Raw genomic sequence first — 21,613 nt, forward strand, 5'->3', positions numbered from 1 at the left:
GTGGCATGAATGGCTGCCCACACAAGGTAAGGGGGGGGGGGGCTGCAGTTCTCATCTCCTGCCACTCACCCTACTTCCTTGTCCCTATAACTCTGTCTTTACAATTCCCTCTTTTTTGTCCTTCAGTTACTCGATTCATGTTGGCACAGTGAACTAACTTCCTTTTACCTCAGGCCTACCATAGGGTTTTTCCTCCCTGGTTTCCAGGACTCCAAATCTCTACCGGGCTCTAGGAATGGTGTCCAAAAGCAAACAGAGCTTGGAAAGGAGGGAGGGAGGGAGAAGGAGGAGGGACGGAGGGAGGGAGGAAGGGGGGAAAGAGGAGGGGGAGGATCCTTCTAGATTCATCCTTTCAACTCACAGGATTGGTTTTTGAAACTTGTGTTTCTGAGGCCTACTTTGCATCTTTTGCTTAAATCATCTCTAAAATTCTTCAGAAAACTGTAGGCAACAATCACGATGGACAGTGTGATGTTTTCATACGCAGTACAATGTATGTGTAGTGATTAAATATGCACACTCACCACAATCACTGGGTTGTGTTGCTTTTGTAGTTAAATCTAGATTTTTTTTTTTTTTTTTTTTTTTTTTTTGGTTTTTCGAGACAGGGTTTCTCTGTGGCTTTGGAGCCTGTCCTGGAACTAGCTCTGTAGACCAGGCTGGTCTCGAACTCACAGAGATCCGCCTGCCTCTGCCTCCCGAGTGCTGGGATTAAAGGCATGCGCCACCATCGCCCGGCTGATTTTTTTTTTTTTAGATGTTTTATAACCTCAGTGCACAGCTACCACTACAGCTTTGATGTCGGTTGGGTGCTGGTGGCGCACACCTTTAATTCCAGCAGTTGGAAGCAGAGGCAGGTGGTGGATCTCTCAGTTTGAGGCCAGTGTGGTCTACAGAGCTATGCAGAGAAACCCTGTCTTGAGAGGAAAACAAAAACAAAAAGACCCTTTGATTTGGCAATGAGAAATGTATAGGTTGTAGCACACACGCAGGGTCCTGCTATCTACAGACTAGACTGAGGAAGGATGGATCACCATGGAAGCTGGTGAGGGAAATTCGTGTTTCCCATCTATGTTTAGCGCCCTAAACTAGGGATGTCGTTCTTCAGCAGAGGGCTTACTTTGCAAATGTGAGGAACTGGCTTTAACCCCTAGCACCATGAGAAAGAAGTTTATTACCATGGGATCTGAAGAGGAATATAAATCTTGGTTTGTTTTTTTTTTTTTTTTCAAGCAAAATGGATTGAGGGGAGATGCTGTAAGTTTAAACAGTTACTATTAGCACCATAGAGGATGTTCTGGAAGACTTATATTTATATGTGAACCAAAAATGTATTATGTTAGTTTGGGCAGAGAAAGGCTACCCACGAGTATTAAACTTCTCAACAGAGTGGGAACTAAGTACAAAATATGAAATTTTATCAAGTGTGGCGACAATCCTATCTGAAAATGGTCACTTCTATTTTCAGCTCTAACACTGACTCATTGTATGGTTTCAGACAAGGCCTAACAGCTTTGGGCCTCAGCTTCTCTATATGAAAAATGGTAACTAAAATGCAGCTAGATGGAGGAACTAGCATTTATTGAGCAACTGCTCTCTGCCCATCACGTGCTGGGCACTCTGTATTACGCTGTAGTATTTCATTCAATCTAAGGCAAATATTTGCTGAACACTTATCTATAGGAGACTATGCCTGGCCCAAACAGAGCCCTTGCTCTTCTAGAGGTTAAACTCCAGCGAAGTGAGGGTGAACACACTTGAAGAGAAACACATAGGGTAGTGACAGCCACAGTGCAAGTCATGGAACAAGGGCAGGCTGGGAAGTAAGCTGAGGGTGGAGTCACATGTAGGGGGTGCGCTCTGGACTGCAGCGTCCAGAGTCTACAAGACCTGAGGAGGAAGGCTCCAGGGGGACCTGCATGTTGGAGCATAAGCTGTTTGGAGGCTGGCTGACTGTAAGAGGGTAACCAAGACGGATGGGGAGGAACTCAACACTGGGAAGAACTGCGGGAGAGAGGCTGTGATAAACTACTTAGGTTTATTCTAGTTGATCTGATTTGTTTGTTTGTTTGTTTTAAATCACTTTGGGGGCTGGAGATGGCTCAGCAGTTAAGAGCACTGGCTGCTCTTCCAGAAGACTCAGGTTTGAAACCCAGACCACACAAGGTGGCTCACAACTGTAACTCCAGTTTCAAGAGACCTGATGCCCTCTTCTGTCCTCCATGGGCACCAGGCACATACGTGGTGCACAGACATACGTACAGGCAGGCAAAACACACAGAAGAAACAAAACTTCAAAAACTCACTTTGTGTAGGGTAATGAATATGGTTAGAGATCGACAAGAACAGAAGGAGGAATAGAAAGGAGGGCGCTGCTCGGGGAAAAGAGCAAAATACTTTTCATAAAGATCAGACAGTAATTAACTATCTCAGGTTTCCGCCACACATTCTGTTCTTCCTCCTCCTTTTTAAACAACCATCTAAAAATGTAAAAAGGAGAAAAAAATCCATTCTTCGCTCTTAGGCAATATAAACCATAGGGTCCCATGCCTGACCTGCTTATCTGAAGAGGAGTTTGCAGCCTCTGGCTCAGAGAGGAGAAACTGATTATTATCTACTTAGGATCCAGAACTGATCAGATCTGCAGATGAACTGCCTGTGTGTGGAGAGAGAATGGAAGAGGAAGCAGAGACAGTTTCAGGCACTGAGTAAATGGTGGGGCTGTTTATGGGAGAGATGAGGAGGAAGCAGATTTGAGAGGCAAAGGAGGGGAAATCAAGAAATCTAAGTGGAGCTCCTGAGACAGGCGCTGGGTGGAGATCTGCAGCTTAGGGCAGAGGTCAGGGCTAGAGATCCATGTCTGGAAGTTATGGGTCTGCAGATGCATTTAAAGCCCGGGGATTGGAAGACACCACCTAGGGAGCAGCAGCAGATCGAGGGCTCCATCATTCAGAAGACCCATCACTGGGATCCTTGGGATTTGTCTCTGTGTCAGAGGCTAGGACAAAAGGCAAATACTGCCAAACTGCTTTCTAAAGGGGTCTTTTTTATCTTCCGCTTGTGTTGCTATGCAAATACATTGTAGGACTTTACACATTAATTGGAAGGGATGTGGAAGCCAAGGATCTTTATAGATTGGTGCCCACAAAACTCAAGCCGCACTGAAATGTTAGCTGGCTAAAGTGGGTGGCCCGAGAGGACTAACTTGCTTCCAACTACAGAATCACCCAGCAAACTTGTTACAAATGCCTCCCGCCCCCCCCCCCCCCCATCGTATAATTCTCTCTGGCCTGGAACTTAACCAGGTAGACTAAGCTGGCCTCAAAGTCACAGAGATCACCTGACTCTGCCTTCCAAGTGCTGGGAGTAAAGGCATGTGCCACCAGGCCCAGAACCCAAGTGCCAATTTTTAATAAGGGCTTCTGCCTCACTGTCTGAGTGAGGTGTGTTTTAAGCATGCTCCTTATTATATAAAAGTTTAAAACCCATGGCTAACTGGGCGGTGGTGGCGCACGCCTTTAACCCCAGCACTAGGAAGGCCAGAGGCAGGCGGATCTCAGTGAGTTTAAGGCCAGCCTGGTCTACAAAGTGAGCTCCAGGACAGCTATGGCTGTTACAGAGAAACCTCGTCTCAAAAAACCAAACCAAACCAACAAACAAAAAACTATGGCTTAGGGATAGACTAGACTAGGTGTTTCTTAACCCCCAAAGGCTTTTGTGGCTAAGGAATTTCAGGTTATCTGGCTAGGTATGTTTCAGGATGACAGATATGATGGCCCAGGAGTGCTAGTCAGGAAGAAGCATTTACTCTGAAAGTGCCACACTTTCTAGTCCATCACCAGTTCCAAATGAGGCCTCTGCCTCTGTAGATGAAGATGGTACCTTCAGGCTGAAGAGATGGCTCAGAGGTTAAGAGCACTGGCTGCTCTTCCAGAGGTCCTAAGTTCAATTCTCAGCAACCACATGGTGGCTTACAGCCATCTATAATGAGATCTGATGCCCTCTTCTGGCCTGCAGGTTTACATGCAGAACACTCATATACATAGAGTATAAATAACATGTTTTGTTAAAAAAAAGATGGTACCTTCTTCTTCAATACAGGTGCAGAGTTTTGGTTCCCTAGAGCTCTGCCTCCTGCCCTCCAGTTCCACAGCATAGAGGCAAGGTTTTGTTATTGTTGTTATTCTCTGTCCTTCTATGGACTCACTTTCTAATAAGGAAAAATAAAGCCAGGTGTGATAGAAATGAAAAATGAAATTTATGCCCTGGCAATGCTGAAGCATGCATGGGCAGCCTGTATATGCTAGTCCTTTTGAACTTGTCCATATTGGGTTTCATGGTCTAAGTTGATTAGGACAACTGACCAGGTCTCTCAAGAAGGCACCAGATCTTATTACAGATGGTTGTGAGCCACCATGTGGTTGCTGGGAATTGAACTCAGGACCTTTGGAAGAGCAGCCAGTGCTCTTAACCACTGAGCCATCTCTTCAGGGTGGTGAAACATACCTGCAATTCTGCCACTCAGGAAGAGGAAGCAGGAGGACTGAGAGAGTACCATCTGGGCTATATATGGAAGTGCTGTCCCAAAGAAACAAAAGCAGAAGGATCTGCAGAACGGTGGCGAGACTGAAGTCAGGATTACAGTTTAGATACATCATATGCTCAATAAGTTTGTGTGAAATGGCTAAAGAACAAAGGAGGGAATTTGCAATTTGCTGTTAGGCCTTCTTTCTGCCAGGAGCCAAGAACCTGCCTTGTCTTTTTTTTTTTTTTTCAAGGCAGGGTTTCTCTGTAGCTTTGTTCCAGGCTGGCATTGAGCCCACAGAGATCCACCTGCCTCTGCCTCCCTAGTGCTGGGATTAAAGGCGTGCGCCACCACCGCCCGGTGAACCAGTCTTGTCTTACATGTGCCAGCATTTACTCTGCCTGAGTAGCAAGAACTATTTTGGGTTAAGAAGAAAAAGCAATGAACAAACTACACAAAAATCCTCACCCTTACAAAAGATACCGTGCTAAGAAGACAGACACAAAAATACAATAAAAAAACAAAACGGGGGCTGTATTAATGGTGAGAGCTAATAGGGGAAATAAATGACAGAAGGCAGAGACAGAAAGTGTTGGAGGGCTGGGAATAAGTGAGATTACAGGACAAGAAAGGATTCAAGAGCTGTGAGTAATACAGGAGGCAATTCAACTTTTCAGCCTCAATTTCTCCATTTGCAAAATATTGCAGTGTTTTCCTGAGGAAGGTTCTGATTTTTGTACCTTTTTTTTTTTTTCCTGACACAGGGTCTTCATGTGACAATCTGGCTGTCTTTGAATTCAACATACAGACCAGGCTGCCCTTGAACCCACGGAGATCTGCCTGTCTCTGGGAGTGCTGGGATTAAAGGTGCTCACCTCCACACCTGGCCCTTTGTCACTTTTAGGGTGTTGGATTGTTTTGTTTTACATTTATCCATCCATCCGTCCGTCTGTCTATCTGTGTGGAAGGGTGGAAGTCAAAGAACAACTTCCGAGGGTTGCTTTTCTCCTTCCATGTGGGTCCCAGGAATCCTACTCGGGTCTTCAATCTTGGCAACAAGTGCCACATTACCCTTGGCTCTTTCACTGGCCCCTGGGATCTGAATATTGACAGAATCTAAATCAGGCTATTCTGAACTATTTCTCAACTAGGTCCTTTTGGAATTTTATGCCTGGGCATTGTTTACTTATAGCAAGAATGCTAAGTAAGTTTGACCTGAAACGCCCTACTCCAAATATCTCCTTGGGAGCTGAGCTGAGTTCTCTCCCCTACCGTGCAATCCCGTTAGAGCACTGTGATGCACGTCCGGTTCCGCACTTCCCTTGAGTACAGCAGTACAGTTCTCCAGGCTCAGCGCCAACATCTTTTTAAAAACTACCCAAGTTTCTTATCATCACATATACATCTTTCTTAAAATTACCCAAGTTTCTTATCATCTCATAGCCTCAGATTCCTTATATGAAAAAAATGAAAATGTTTGCCTAAATTATTTGACAGGGTTTTTCAAACTATCAGATGAGATCATTAAAGATATGTGAAAACAGGCTGTGTCTGGTGGTGAATGCCTGCCTGCACGTTGGGGGGCAGAGATAGAATCACCGCAAGTACCAGGCCAACCTAGATCAAGAGATCCTGTCTCAAAAGAGAAAAAAAAAACAGTGAAGATATTTAAAAATGTAAATGTCTACTGTGTAAAAGTTGAGATGGAAATCAAAGAAAACACACACAGGCATTTTACAGGCCGCAAATCTCACGCTAATGGCCAGAGGACTCCTAGGACTTGAGTGAGCAGCGAGTTAGAATAACTGTAGGGAAAAGCCTATGCACTCAGTAGACTGCCAGTCTTATCTGCGATCAGGGATAAAACAATCAAACCAAATGTTCCTAAGTGGACACCTCATAAAATATTATATGGCACTTGCTAGATCTTAAAACATTTAACAACTCTATTATGCTTGTGTTTGTTTTGTTTTCAGACTTCTGTTCCAGGAAAAGACTAGGTAGACAAAAAGTCATTTAAAAAACTAAACTAAACTAAACAAACAAAAAAACCTAACCACTAAAATCACTGAGGGCACATAGTTCATCTTCTGCCTATTTTTGCTAATGTTCAAGAGACATCAATTCAAGTCGATAATGGTTACACACATAGGCTACTGCTTATTCTTAGGTGTTGAAGTATCTGTTTTGGGGGGCATGTACTCCAGGCTGGCGTGGAACTCACTGTATAGCCCAAGCTGGCATTAATCTCTAGGTCATCCTCCTTCCTCAGCCTCCCAAACTCTGAGATTACAAGCAAGTTGTACCGAGTGTGGCTCTTTGTATATTTTTTAGCTCTAAATACTTGGCTATAACATAAAGATGCTAAACCCTTTTTTTTTTTCACTTGAGACAGAGTTCACTATGTAGCTTTGGCTGTCCTGGAACTTACTATTGTAGATCAGGCTGGCCTTGAACTCCTGAAGATATAGCTGCCTCTGTCTCCCAAATGCTGGGATTAAAGATGTGCACCATTATGCCAGGCACTACATATTTTTTTTTTGAAATTGACAAAGGGTATATAGTAATTATTTTGCTAAGGAACACTTAGTTTGGTTGTTTCATCACCGGTAAGAATGCTAGATCTATTGAGTATCTCAGGATGTACACCAATAAACACAGTATGCATGCAAAGTGTCGTTCGTGTCTAGCACACAGCAGATAATGAACAATTCCTATGTGAATCAGATCACGACGCATGAGCCACTTGGAAGTTACAGAACATGCTTAGGAAACATACAATTTCCGCTCTAGAAAATGCTCACCTGGTAAATAATATTTTATGCTCATCTCTGACAGGAACAAAACATACATTTAAATATTTTGTTAGAGTATAGCTTAGCACAGAAGACTACTGTTGTTTCTTAAATAAATAAGAAGTACATTGTGAACACCGAAGTTAGACCAGGCCGAACACTGGGTTCAGAGGCGTTAACGGGATACCTGTCAATTCGCATGCACCTGTTGACCTCTACACAGTCTTCTCCGAGTTAGAGACCCACAGGCACTAAAAGCCAAATAAAAACTTCGCTTTGTATTTTTCCTCTTCAGTGCTCCACTGTCCCAACTGCTACCAGAGTTGGCTTTTGGGACCTTAGCCCCAGCCTAAGCAGCCGGTGGGCGGGCCCAGAGAAAGGCTTTGTGGCTGTTCCTTATTGGGGCCTGGTTGCTATGGTGTCACCGACTTTAAAACGCGTCTGAACCACTTCCGGGAGGTTAAGCTAGAATTACTTCCAGGGCTGCCCGTACTTACTATGGCTCACCCAGCGGTCTTTCGCTTCAACAAATAAACCCTGTACGAAAAAAAAATCTCTGAGAACTTTTCTCTAGCTCCTGACGCCCGTGGTTATGACATACTACCGGATTTTTCCCGATTTTAAAAATTATTTGTTACACATTCTAATCTCTACTAGCCAATCTCCAAAATGGCGCCGACGGCCTCGCTGGGTCAGAGGCGAGTCACGTGGGTCCCCCCGGTTCCGGCGCGCTAGAGGCCCCGGGTGGTGAACGAGGCTCCGGCACCATGTCTGGTTTGTCTGGCCCACTCTCCTGGCCTGGCCCTCGCCCCTGTGCGTTGCTCCTTCTGTTCCTGCTCGGCCCCAGCTCGGTGCTCGCCATCTCCTTCCATCTGCCCGTGAACTCTCGCAAGTGTCTCCGCGAGGAGATCCACAAGGACCTGCTCGTGACGGGCGCCTACGAGATCACCGACCAGTCGGGGGGCGCAGGCGGCCTGCGCACCCATCTCAAGGTGCGGCGCGGGGGCGGACGGCCAGACGGCCGGCGTCGTGCAGGGGAGGCCGAGGTGGTGGGGAGGCCGGCCGGCGGGCGGAGGCCGAGGGTTGGCCTGCTCCCCCACCCCCAACCCCAGCGCTCTGGACGTGCGGTGCGGACCGCCCCTTCACCCCGCGCGTTGGGGTTCGCGGGGCGGGGCTGCGCGCCCAAATCCCGGGCCGGTGGAAGGGCTTGGGAGGCGTTGGCTGCCTGAGAGCCTAGAGAGCTAGGACTATTTCGGCTGTCGTCAGGGTCCTGCCCCTGGGAGGGCTCAGGAATCTTGAGCAATAACGTGATTTCCCCGAGTAATCCTAGAGGATCAGTGGGATTGACATCATAAGACACCACAACACCTACAAGATAATGGAGACAATGAGATTGACTGTGACTAATAAAAAGTGTTATATATTTAAGCATCTGCCGTGTCACTTCCTGTGCCTTTTAAAGGTTGTACGGTTAGTTCAAACACTCCATAAATAAGGAAAATGAGGCTCAGGTAGAATGAACAAGTGTTCCCGATGGAATTGGCCCACTCAGTGAATTGACGGAAAAGTGCCACAATCTTCCTTTTGCTCTTAATTTGTGATTTTCTGGGATTTATCAGAGTTCATTATTGGTCACAAGATGTTCGTAGTCTCTAGTGTCTTCACTTAGCTACACCAGGTTCGGCTGGACCATTGGATGGTGACAACAGCTTCTTTACATAATGCCTTTTGGTCCACGTTTTCAGGGGGGTTTTGCTTGGCCAGATTTTTGAGATGTTAATAGTCAACATCTTGTGTTCTGGGTAATTGTATTCATTCACATTTAACACTGGCAATTTTCTTGCTTCTTTTTAACTGTGTGTGTATGTGTAGCGTGTGGGTGCCTAGGGTCCGTGGAGGGGCATCAGATTTCCTAGAACTGGAGCTATAGATGGTTGTAAACCACCATGTGGGTGCTGGGAACTCAGCCTGGGTCTTCTGAAAGGGCACCAAGTGACCTAAACCTCTGAACCGTCTTCTCCAGCCTGAAACAGTTTACTGTTAACAAGCTTCAGATGTAGTGTTTAAGGTGTCAGACCACAGTGGTGGTACTGTAACATACTTTGAGAAAACCTCTTCAGGGCTATTGTTTTGTGACCCATGGTGTATAATCCTCCTTAAATACTGAACTGTCTTAGTGGTGATGGCACATACATTTTCAAGACGTGGATACAATGTTTGGGCTTTAGTCATGCTTCAGGCTCTTCTCAGTAGAAGTAATGCCCCGAATCAAAGAATTTGAGCAGCCTTGCTCAAATTTGACAGGCCTCGCTCTGCTGCGTTGCTGTCGCCCCTGGAGTCCTGTGTTTGGAAAGTACTCAGTGGCTCGCTGCTGCCTGACTGATAATTGACGTTTACCAACACGCTCCTCATGAGAACGCTCTTGAAGCTTCCTATGTTGTTAGTCTCCCGCCCGTGTTCTAACTAGGGCCTCGCTGACCAAAGCTCATTGTCACTACTTCTGTTTACCCTCGTCTCCCTTCTTAGACCAGTAGTTTCCTAAGCAGGCCTTGTTCCCCTGTTTGTGTTTTCTGGAGTGTTCAGCGTGGTGCTTCACTTCTGGTAGCACTGAGTGGAAGGAGGAGCTGTGCTGTAACCCTAGAGTAAGGAGCATCTGAGGCCGGACCGGAGGCTGCTGAAGGGACCTCACAGGCAGGACTTTGTGCCTCTGCTCACGAGGATTTCACCAACACTTAGTTACTCTCACTCTGTCTGCTGTGTCCTTACTACGAGCCAGCTTAACTGGACTACTGGAACCCTAAACTCAACTGGCAAGTAGCTAACACACAGGAACGAATTGAGCCAGGTATCAAGAAAGAAGAAAACCGAGAAGCAGCGATGAATAAAGGAGCATAGCTGGCAGTGGTGGAGAAGGGGAATTTGGAGTGACCAGTACTCCCCTCTTTTTTTTTTGATGTTAGGCTTCACTGGAAGCCCAGATGGGCCTGGAACCCTCTCTCCTCCTGTCTCAGCCTTGCAAGTGCAAGAGTTATAGGTGTGTGCCAGTATGCCCAGCAGTACCCAGGCCAGAATGAGTTGCCTTGCAAACATGTGAGCCCCTTGTCTTATCTGGTTTTAAAAATGAAATTTTAAAAAACATACAAATTTTGATGCCAAATTCCTGAGTTTTATCGCCAGCCGCGTGGCTGTTGGCAGTGTTTTGTCCTCACTATTAGAGAGAATATAACTGTTACTTCTGCTACCCAGATTCTGCGACTGCTCAGGATCCACGCTGGCTTAATCTTCACTCTTTCCCTTTAGTATTTTATGTTAAATCATTCTGAGCCCAGGAAACCCTGGATATTTCAGTCTAGTCGACGTCAGCTTGAATCTTTAAAAAAAGATAGGAACATGACTACCATGCTTTATGGCCATGTGACACCCTTCCAAAATTAACAATGAGCTAGGTACAGTTGCATGTGTCTGTAGTCCTAATTTGTTGGGGCCAGAGAGGTGGCTTAGCAGTTAAGAACAAGTACTATTCTTGTAGAAGACCTCAGTTAGGTTCCCAGCACCCACTCCGACAGCTCCGCCATTATTTCTTACAAAGGAGTAAGGTATAAATATGGAATCGGGTTCCATTTTATCTTTTTGATGTGGGTACTTGATAGCTGGTGTGGTATAGGGATGGTTGATTGTCTCCACCCACCATGAGGACTTGGGAGGCAGAGACAGGTGGATCTTTGTGAGTTTGAGGCCAGCTCGGTCTACAGAGCAAGTTCTAAGACAGGCTCCAAAGCTACTGAGAAACCCTGTCTCGAAAAACCAAAACCAAACAACCAAAAATGCAAAACAAGCTGTTTCAGACACACTTTGTGTTGCAGATTTCCAATTGTCTACTTTATCACTCTCTTTCCCACTCATTGCACAAAATGAAGCTAAGCCATCCTTCGTCATTGATTAGAAAGACTTCGTTACCCAGATGTGAAGTTGGAAGTGCCCCCTCATCATCCGTAGTTAGTATAGACGTTACTCTATTAACTTGAGGTCCTAATAAAGCCTGTTGTAGGAGCCATGGTCCTGAGTGAAGGGACCGTAGATGTGAGCACCATGCTGGACAGTGTGAAGAGACGTTCTATGTAATACAGTTGCCATGGTTTTTAAGAGAATGATTATATTTCTGGTGTCTGTACTGAGAACATTTCTGTATTGTAGAGGAAAACAATCAAAAACCTGTTGCTTATTTCTCAAAAGAAGCTTTTCTTTTATCAGTAACTATCGTGTGAATCCTTGCTTGGGCTCACCTTTTTCTTTTAGTGAAAATATGGCCCTGTTAAATTGATATTTAATGATATTGGTATCACTGGATTAAAACCAGACCAGTAACTAGATGGTTTGTTACAGAAGGCCAGTTGGTACATTAATATTTGATTGTATTACAGTTGAGTTTCTTCTTGTATTATATACAAATCTTCTAGCTCTTTCTTTAAGCCCTGACCCATTTCCTTCTTCATAAAAGTTAAAGGATGGTGTTTCTTACTCAGTGACCTGTTAAGACTGTTCTAGAAAGGGGGACTGCTTAGATTTTGAAGTCAGTGATAACCTCTGAAGACAATCTAGTTTTTAGGAAGAGGAACAGATTATAAAGGTGACCTTGAGGAGTGCAGTGACCTTGGTTTGCCAGTTGATGGCTGGTGTTTGTTGTTAAGCCTCTGCCTCCACATTCCTATCTTCCCGGCAGCACAGACAGTAGGGCCCTCTGTGAAAGCATCCGGCTGGCCACAGACCAGAATTTGGCCCGCAAACAAGCCTCAGACTTGAGGGAGGCTGATGTCATCTGCTGTATCCTGCGCCCCAACTTCATTGTTCAACATAATGTGTGGGAAATCAAGAGACTACTTGTTAAAAGAGAACAAGGCTTTGTTTGTGCCTAAAAGGGTCATGCTGAAGGTTTTTACCGTAAATAACTCTGGAACAGTATGAAAAAAAACATTTGATCTGGCTTCACCCCCGCAGTGGTGGTGTTGGGGCAGCTACTGGCCTTTCATTCTCCCTGCCTCCCTTCCTCTTTTTCCTCTTCTTCCCTGTGTCCACCCCCGGCAGTCAAGCTTGACTGTTGCCTGTGTTAAGTTAATGTAGCAAATGCTGACAGAAGCAGGAAGAGAGCAGCATCTGCCTGTTATCCCACCAGTGCTTGAAGTTTTCCATTTCTGAGTCTCAGTTATACAGAAAGCCCCTTCCCTGATCGTATTTTAGCTTAAACCCCATGGGCGGTGGTGCTGTGTCGTCACTGACTTGGGTGGGACACCTGAAGGATTTAGAGCTGAGTGCTGCTTGCTGTTTCGGTTTGACTTTGTTCTCAGTAGGATCTCTGTGTTCTTCTGACTTCCAGAAACACAGGCGATAGACTGTATTTGCTCATGACTGGGAATTCAGGGTAGGTAGGGGTATGAATTAACAGGTACTGTTCTTGCAGAGGATTTGAGTTTGGTTTCTAGCATCCCACTGGGTGGTTTACAGCCATCTATGACTCCAGCTCCAGGGCCACCTGTGCTTCCACATAGACAGCTGTAATTAAAAATAAATCTTACAAAAAAAAAAAGAAGAAAGAAAAATTAGTAAATTCTGTTCATGATCTTCATTTTCGAAATACACTGTGGTTTGCATATTTCTTTGTGTAGGAAGTTGAACTCAGAGCTTCTAGAATACTCACATACCTAACCCCTGCCCTGAGTTAGTCTGTCTTTTTTTCCCCCCATCTTAAGACATGGTCACATATAGCCTAGGCTAGGCTCAAACTTGCTGTGTAGCTGAGGATAACTCTTCTGTTCATCCTCTCTCTGTTTCCCAGATGTTGGAATTATAGGTATGAATTACTACCCCTGGCTCTGCACTGTGTGTGTGTGTGTGTGTGTGTGTGTGTGTGTGTGTGTGTGTGTGTGTGTACACGTGTGAGAATTCCATGCGAGCATATGGAAGTCAGAGGGCAACCTGCAGGAGTTGATTGGTGTGGGTTTCTGGCACTGGCTTCAGATCACCAGGCTGGAATCAAGCACCCTTATTGGCTGAACCATCTTGCCATCCGCAGCCTTTTGAAATGTGTGTCATTCTTTTCCCTGACAAGAACTCCTCGTGGGTTTTTTGGAATAGGATCTTACCTGGAAGCCCTGGTACTCACGAAGAGTTTGGTCTTAAAGTTGAGCCCCCACCTCTGTCTCACAAGTGCTGGGATTACAGGCATGAGCAGCAGAGCTGGCTTCCTGTTGAATTATTCTCGTAGTTTACTTCTTATCAGATTATAAACCACATTCCGGAAGTGCCAGAGTTAACCCTGCTTTCCTCACTGTGTTGGTTGGGTTTCTATTGCTGTGATAAAACACCATGACCAAAAGCAACTTGATCTATATAGTGTGCTGTCCAGGAAGTCAGGGCAGGAACCTGGAGGCAGAAACTGAAACAGGCCATAGTGGAATGGGGCTTACTGGCATACTACTTGAGGCTTGCTCAATTTGTTTTCTTTTTCTTTCCTTCTTGCCTCCTTCCTTTCTTTTTCTGGGGGGTAGTTGTTGTTGTTTTTGTTTTGTTTTTCAAGACAGGGTTTTCTGTAGCTTTGAAGCCTGTCCTGGAACTAGTTCTTGTAGACTAGGCTGGCCTTGAATTTAGAGATCCACCTGTCTCTGCCTCCCAAGTGCTGGGATTAAAGGCACGCACCACCGCCACCTGGCTCAATTTGTTTTATTATATTATTCAGGACCACCTGCCCATAAGTGGCACTGTCCCCCAGTGAGTTGGGCTCTGCCACATCAATCAACCATTATAAGAAAATGCCCCATAGGCTTGCCCACAGCCAATCTGGTGGGTGCGTTTTCTCAATTGAGGTTCCTTTTTGGTTTTTCGAGACCGGGTTTCTCTATAGCTTTGAAACCTGTCTTGGAACTAGCTCTTGTAGACCAGGCTGGCCCCAAACTCAACAGAGATCTGCCTGTCTCTACCCCTCAGGTGCTGGGATTAAAGATGTGCGCCACCACTGCCCGGCTGAGGTTCCCTCTTAAATGATTCTAGCTTGTGTCACCATGGCAAAACACTAACCAGTACATTTATTCTCCCTTTCTGTCATCTGAAAGGATGGAGTTACCTGCTTTGCCAGGCCTTTGGACCGTCCAGTTTCAAATGTCCTACTGTTTCCTTGACGATAGAGCCTCTTGTTCTCTGTTTCCATGCAGTGACCATCTGGGCCCAGTTGTTCTGGGTTTCGTTAACATAGCATACTGCTCTGCCTTTGGCGAGCGGTTTGGCGGGAAGAATGAGGATAACCTGAGGACTTACGGAGTTCTGAGCTAGGACTGTCAGACAGTTGTGAGAAGTACTGCGAGCCCTTCAGACAGTAATACTCCACTGAGTGCTTGCATGACAGGCACGGTTCCAGACCTGGGCCCTCTGCAGTGATCTTATGAAGGGTGCTCAACCGTGTCCTTCCTTCGTGAGTAAAGCACACCTTGTCAGAGGCTTTACAGCCAGTAAGTGATGTGGCCAAGAGTCAGACTCTAGAAACTTCAGTTACTTTTCTTCTCTGTTTTTGTTTGTTGATTTGAGACCGGGCCTTGTGAACCCTGTGGCCTTCTTTCTGACCTCTGCCTCTGCCTCTGCCCAGGTGCTGAGATTGTTGGGTGCACTATCATGCCCAGCTCAGACCCTCCCAGCTTTTTTTTTTTAATTTAATTAATTAATTTATTTATTTTATTTTATTTTTTTGTTTTTTTGAGACAGGGTTTCTCTAGTTTTGGAACCTGTCCTAGAACTAGCTCTTGTAGACCAGGCTGGCCTCAAACTCACAGAGATCCACTGTCTCTGCCTCCTAAGTGCTGGGATTAAAGGCGTGCACCACCACCGCCCGGCGCTTTTTTCCTTTTTTAATTATTTTATTGTACATGTGTGGGTGTTTTGCTTGCATGTATGTCTGTGTGCCACATTCATGTCTGGTTCAAAGGAAGCCAGAAGAAGACCTTGGCTCCCCTGAGACTGGAGTCACTGATGCTTGTCTGCCGTCATGTGGGTGTTGGGACTGGACTGGTCGCTCTGCAAGAGCAACAGGTGCTCTAACGGGTGAGCCAACTCCCAGCCCAGAACCTTCCATCTTAACTAACACCCTGTATTGTTTCTCAGCAAAAGAAAGGAGGGGTCTTTGTCGAGAGTATTTTATTCTATACTGGGCTTCTAGGCAGGACCTACAGGGTTGGTAGTTGTCCTTAAAATCATTTACTCAGTGTTCTATCAGACTGACCGTAACCTACGGAGACAAGAGCATAGATAGGGGCCAACTTGAAGGGAGTTACAGCTTACATTTCTACCAAATTTATTTTTAAAGAATTTAAGAGCACTTGGGAGGCAGAGGCTGGTGGCTCTCTATGCGTTCAAGGCCAGCATGGTGCACAAAGTGAGTTCCAGGACAGCTAGAATTGTTACACAGAGAAACCCTGCCTTGGAATAAACAAAACCCAAAAGGAGGGGAACAATTAAAAAGAAATGTAAGATTATTTTATGTATATAAGTGTTGCTTGTATGTATGTCTGTGCACCATGTGCGAGCCTGTTGCCTATCAAGACCAGAAGAGGGTGTTGGATCCCTGGAACTGGAGTTAGAGATGGTTGTTAGCCACTATGTGGGTGCAGAGAATTAAACCTAGGTCCTCTGGAAGGGCAGCCAGTGCTCTTAACTGCTGGGCCCCCTTTCCAGCCCCTAGGATGGCTCTTCTGTCTGATGACTTTCTCATGATACAGCTGGGTGTATGTGTGGGTGGGTGGGGGGCGGGGACTACAGAGGTCAAATGTCATTCTTATTACATATCAACATGACTGTCACAGATCATCTGGCCGAGTTAGTGTTTGTCAGGCTTCTGCACAGTAGCTGTGTTCTTTGGGATGAAGTCATTTAGTGCAGCCAGCCCACACTTTTGGAGAGGGGAGTTGGATTGACTTCTTTAAGGGTGTGGTGTCAGTCTTCTGAAAGAGACTTGTCTCTTCTCCCTCAGTTGTTTGCTTAATTGTGTGTTACTGTATGGATTCATGGCTATTGTATACTTCAAATTACAGTCCATTTCCACTGTATTCGATGACGCAGTTGTTTCCAGCTTGGCTGTTCAGAGCGGTTTGTCTTTTCCACGTACTCCCATCCTTGGGGTTTGTTTTTGAGGGCTGGCACTATAAGATACTATGATTGTGTGTATTTTCTAATTGGTCCTAGAATCCTGGGTCTCCATTTCTCCAGGGAGCCCTGTTTTTGTTTATTGGATCGTCTGTTATTAAAGTAGATAGCATTGTTAAAAAGTTTTTTTGTTTTTGTCTGATGCCCTCCTCCAACAGTTGTAGCAACAGGTTGCTGAATAGTCTCATCCTTGCAATTTTGGAGCAAAGCTAGTGTTCGGTGAACAGCAGGAGTGGGCTGGGGTGGAGAAGAGAGTCATGGGAAGGGGGCCAAGTGCTTGAGCATTCAGGTTCCTCTGGGTCCTATATGAGATCAGGCCATCAGTGCAGAGAGAGGGTCAGTCACAAAGAGCTAAACTTGCACTGTTTGTGTCTTTAGAGGCTGTGGTTGAAAATGGCAGGGACCTTCCTGATAAATTGTTCGTCTTCAGTTCCAGGAAAATCGCCCCTGAGCTAAGTTGGTGGGCTTTCATCACTGAACAAATCATACAACTCAGCTTGTTTGCTTCCAGTCTTTTACTCTCGATTTCAAGCAGACTTGAGGTCAGATTTACCATACAGACACCAGGCTCTTGAGACACTTGCTTGTTCCTTCCTCCAGGTGCGCACTGTTCTGTTTTATTCCTGTGTGCTTTATCGACCTGAGCGACCTACAGCTCCTCTACGTTCAGGCAGGGTGTTTGTTATCGTGAATGTTCCGTGATGGAACTGGTCAGCAGGCAGGCCCCAGGACCAGCTCAAGAACCTGCTCCTAGCCACTGCTTAGACTAATCCAAGAAGAGAGGATTCTAGATGAGTTTATTTCCCCAGTGACCCATTTTCTCACTTAGTTTCGGTGTGAGTATTCACATAGTCTTGAAATCAACTCTTCTGCTTATACAATTAACACCTTTTCCCCTCTTTTCAAGTTGTGAATTTTGGTTTGCTTTTCATTAGAAACTGTTACCTAGAAACAAAATTTTATTACTTCCTATTCCATGATGTCATTTATGGACAAATTTTAGAACTTAATATTACCTTTGTTTAATCAGAGAAGTCTACGGTAAATTATTATGAGTATTTTGTTGTTGTTTAGCCTGGCATGGTAGTGCATGGTGACTTATGGCTATAATCCCATCACTGGGGAGGCAGGCTTCAGGAGGACAATCCCATAGTTGAGTTCCATCCCAGCTGGAATAAAAATTTTGTAATTAAAGGAAAGTTAAAAATATCATTTGTGGGGGGCTGGAGAGATGGCTCAGTGGTTTAGAGCACCGTCTGCTCTTCCAGAGGCCCTGAGTTCAATTCCCAGCAACCGCATGGTGGCTCACAACCATCTGTAATGAGATCTGGCGCCCTCCTCTGGCGTGTGGACATACATGGAGGCAGAATGTTGTATACATAATAAATAAATCTAAAAAAAAATATATCATTTGTGTCTGGGTTAGTGGTGTACAACTTTAATCCTGTCATTAGGGAGGCAGAGGTAGGCAGATTTCTAAATTCAAGGCCAATCTGATCTATGGAGGGAGTTCCAGAACAGCCAGGGCTGAAGACCGAAGCAACAACAAACAAAACAAAAGGCAACATCATTTGCTTAGGCTGCATTCCTAGCACTCAGGGAACTGAGGCAGGAGGGTTACCACAAATTCCAGGCTTCCCAGTGCTACAAGGCAAAGCTCTACCTGGAAAACCAATAAATAACTTAATTCATCATTTCAGCCCATAGATTGTGGGTTCTGATTAATCACTGTGTTTGGCCCAGTTTCCTATTCTTTCATTTTAGCACCTGCTGGTTTTCATGATGATGTTGGGGTTAAGGGATGTGATTTTTTTTTCTTTGCAAGACTAATAGCTTTGCTGTTAAATGACTGCAGTTATTTGCACTTGATAGAAAGTTCCCTGGCTTTTAGGAAAATATTAAGATGGATTAGAATGCCCAGCAGTTTGCATGAGTTAGTCCAATCTGCAAGCTCAATTGCTTGGATTCCAAGTGTCCAGATAACTACTCTAACATGGTTGGGTTAACTTAAGTGATAAGGACAGAGTTGTGATGACCAAGGGAGCACTAAGCATTATTCACATTGTTTCTGGAAGGCGAATTTCATGCTGTTGAAAGGCAGTGGGTTGGGGTTGGTGTGGGGGTCCCTGCACGTGTACAGCTGCTAGGGAAATAAAGGATCCTTGTGAGGTAAGAATGAAACTCTTGGTCAGCACAGCTAAGCTGTTGATGGGTCAAATGCTTCCAGAGTCTGACCTCAGGGTTTATTTTCCTTACACATTTAAACACAGAAAAACTTTGGGAAAGGCTTCCACATGGCAGTTATCACAGCAAAACTTCAGGCTACAGCTCTTCAGCCAAGCACCTATGACCTTAACCAGAGGAATGAACTTTATTGATTGATTAAACAGTGTTCAGGGCATGGGCATAGGGGAAGGGTTTGTAATAAGCATAAAGATGTGTTCCATTGACTGAGAATTGCTCAGGATTTGGGGGGATTCAGTTGAAGGCTGGTGTTATAGAATAGCAAAAGATCACCAGGTTATTAGACAAAATCCACTCCCGCCTTCTAGGTGAACAGGTGCCATTTGCTCCCTTTGAAGACAAAAGGCTATGTGTTTAACAATTCTGGTTTCTAGTGCTTTCTGTAAGTTGAGATCTCTACAGGTTGGAGCTGGAGAGATGGTTCAGCGGTCTTGCTGGGTTCATTCCCAGCAGCCTCATGGTACCTCACAACCATCTGTAACTCCAGTTTCAGAGTATATAATGCTTCTTTATCTTTTGACCTCTAGATACATGTGTGTTACACATACAAACATACAGGCAAAATACATACATAAAATTAAATCTTAAAAAAAATTTAAAAATTGGGTCCTTCATTCAACCCTCTAGTAATGCAGTTGAATCTTTGCCCTCAAATGAATTTACCGTCTTATGGGTTTTCAGAAGTCATGGAGCATACAGAGCAAGTAGTTCTTCCATTCTGTAATTTCTCAGTGCAGTGTAGAGGGGGCATTTATAGGTCCCAGTTGTAGGTATGGATTGTGGAGTCCTTAAAGGAACAGTTCTGGATTTGTGTTGCAGATCCAATTAGAAGTATGGATTGCTGTGGAGTCCTTAGAGGAGCAGTTCTGGATTTGTGTTGCAGATCGCTCTATGCAGCATCGTCACCAATGCTTTGCTAAGAGTTTTATGACCTGCATTTAAGGACTTTTATAATCTGGAAAGGCTCCTTTCATTAAATTAAAAAAAATATTGAAGAACACTTTTAATATTTTAGGAGAAAAAGTGATCATGAGCTGTCTTCTAGGAAATAAGGTGGTTGGGCAAATGTGTGCCAGCTCTAATAAATGCTGTTAAATTGAGTTGTTTGTCTAGGCCGGTGACCTGGTCCCTTCCTTGCCTGGGTATGGAGAAGATGAAATCTCTAATCGTTTGCTGCTGTAAGCTTGCTCCTTTCTCCCGTTGTCCTCTATTGGTTCCCTTACGACTTAACACATCTTAGCAGCTCTGTTCCGTTTAGAATTGTTCCGTTTAGAATTAGACTAGTAGCAAAAGCCATAATGGAATCTCTTTGCCCAGATTCACTCTAGAAAAGTTCTGTGTTGTCTGAAGCCATTCATAGGAGATTAACCAAAGTGGGGTTTTCAGATCGCTTTGTTCCTACAGTCTGCCTTTTTAATTTTTTTTTAGATTTAATTTTATATGTATGAATATTTTGCCTGCATGTATGTATGCTGTATCACATGTGTGCCCCGTAACTGAGGAGGTCAGAAAAGTGTCGTAGCCTCTGGAACTGGAGTTATAGATGGTTGTGAGCTCACATTTGGAAGCTGGGAGTCAAGCCCAGGTCCTCTGCAAAAGCAGCAAGTGCTCTAAACCCCTGTGCCATTTCTTAAATCGCGTTTTTGAACTTTGCGGTGTGCTTTTGGGAGGCTGGCAGTAGGAAAGTGTCTGGTTCTGGAGAGAGGAAGTGGGGCAGCATACTTGCTACATAATGGGATTTGATTAGTTTCCAGACCTTTTTGCCTTATTATATGTGTATAGTCAGGATTATCAAGAAGTTTGCTTGCTTGCTTTTTTTCCTTAATTGATTATCCAGGCAAAGTATCCCATGAACAGAGGCATTAATGACTCTTGAGGGCCCAGTGTTCCTTAGCTGAGCTCATGACCCCTGTGTCTGCCTGCTCATCCCTCAGGTGCGAATGAATGCAGATGAGCAGTGCTGTGCACCCTTTGGGAGGACTGTTAGCTGCCTTGACGTCTCGGCTTCCCTTGGTTGATGTTCACCTGTTAAGTTTCATAAATTCCTATGTGGTTCTTTGCATTGCATTCCGTCTGTCCTCTTTTGTGTCTTGTTTTCAGCTTCATTTTTGATATAACTGGTAAATAGAAGTTGTATTTACAATGTTAATGCTTTAACAAACCAAGTTAATTAGATTATTTTACCACTTCATACCAAAAGCCAATAGATACACAGAAAGAACAGATACCATCTTTTTTTTTTGTTTGTTTGTTTTTTTTTGTTTTTTTTTTTTGAGACAGGGTTTCTCTGTAGCTTTGGCGCCTGTCCTGGAACTAGCTCTGGCTTTGAACTCACAGAGATCTGCCCGCCTGTGCCTCCCAAGTGCTGGATTAAAGGCGTGTGCCACCACCGCCCGACTGTCTGTCATTATTAATCATAAGGGAAATGTAAAACAAAGCCAAAACAGCAAAAAGTAAATAGTTAATAACCTTTCCCTCACTTACCCAGGGACCACAGATCTCAGTATCTTAAATATTTCCCAATTTAATGGGTGATGTGAATTGCCTAAACTCTGAACTAATATTAACCAGTGTTATTAGAGAATTTGGAAATTTTATTAACACATCCTTTCAAATTTGTCTAACAAGTTAACTTTCTTTAGTTATTATTTTTTCCAAAATGCAATAACTTTATTTTTATGCTAAGTAACATATGCCTTTGTAGAAAATTAAGAAAATAGAAGAGTCAGTAAAAAAGACTGATTAGAGTTCATTTCTCAGAACCCCTGTGGTAAAAGGAGACTCTTACTTCCACATGTGTGGTATGGCCCCTGCCCTCATCAAAATAAGTAAATAGATGTAACAAAACACAGAGAGAGGCTGATTCTGT

General features: G+C 44.5%; 1 protein-coding gene across 1 annotated transcript in view; it reads left to right on the forward strand.

Annotated features, from left to right (window-relative positions):
- The first annotated feature begins 8,036 nt into the window (after positions 1–8,036).
- The window catches only part of Tmed10 (transmembrane p24 trafficking protein 10), a 36,811-nt gene continuing 23,234 nt past the window's right edge, over positions 8,037–21,613 (forward strand). The window contains exon 1 of the mRNA XM_041658484.1: positions 8,037–8,312. Coding sequence (XP_041514418.1) covers positions 8,088–8,312 — 225 coding nt within the window. The 5' untranslated portion in view covers positions 8,037–8,087. The remainder of the gene's footprint in view (positions 8,313–21,613) is intronic.

Source organism: Microtus oregoni, unplaced genomic scaffold (genome assembly GCF_018167655.1).
Source record: "Microtus oregoni isolate MIOR12 unplaced genomic scaffold, Mior012 000009F_ref0000495, whole genome shotgun sequence".
NCBI classification, from domain to species: domain Eukaryota; kingdom Metazoa; phylum Chordata; class Mammalia; order Rodentia; family Cricetidae; genus Microtus; species Microtus oregoni.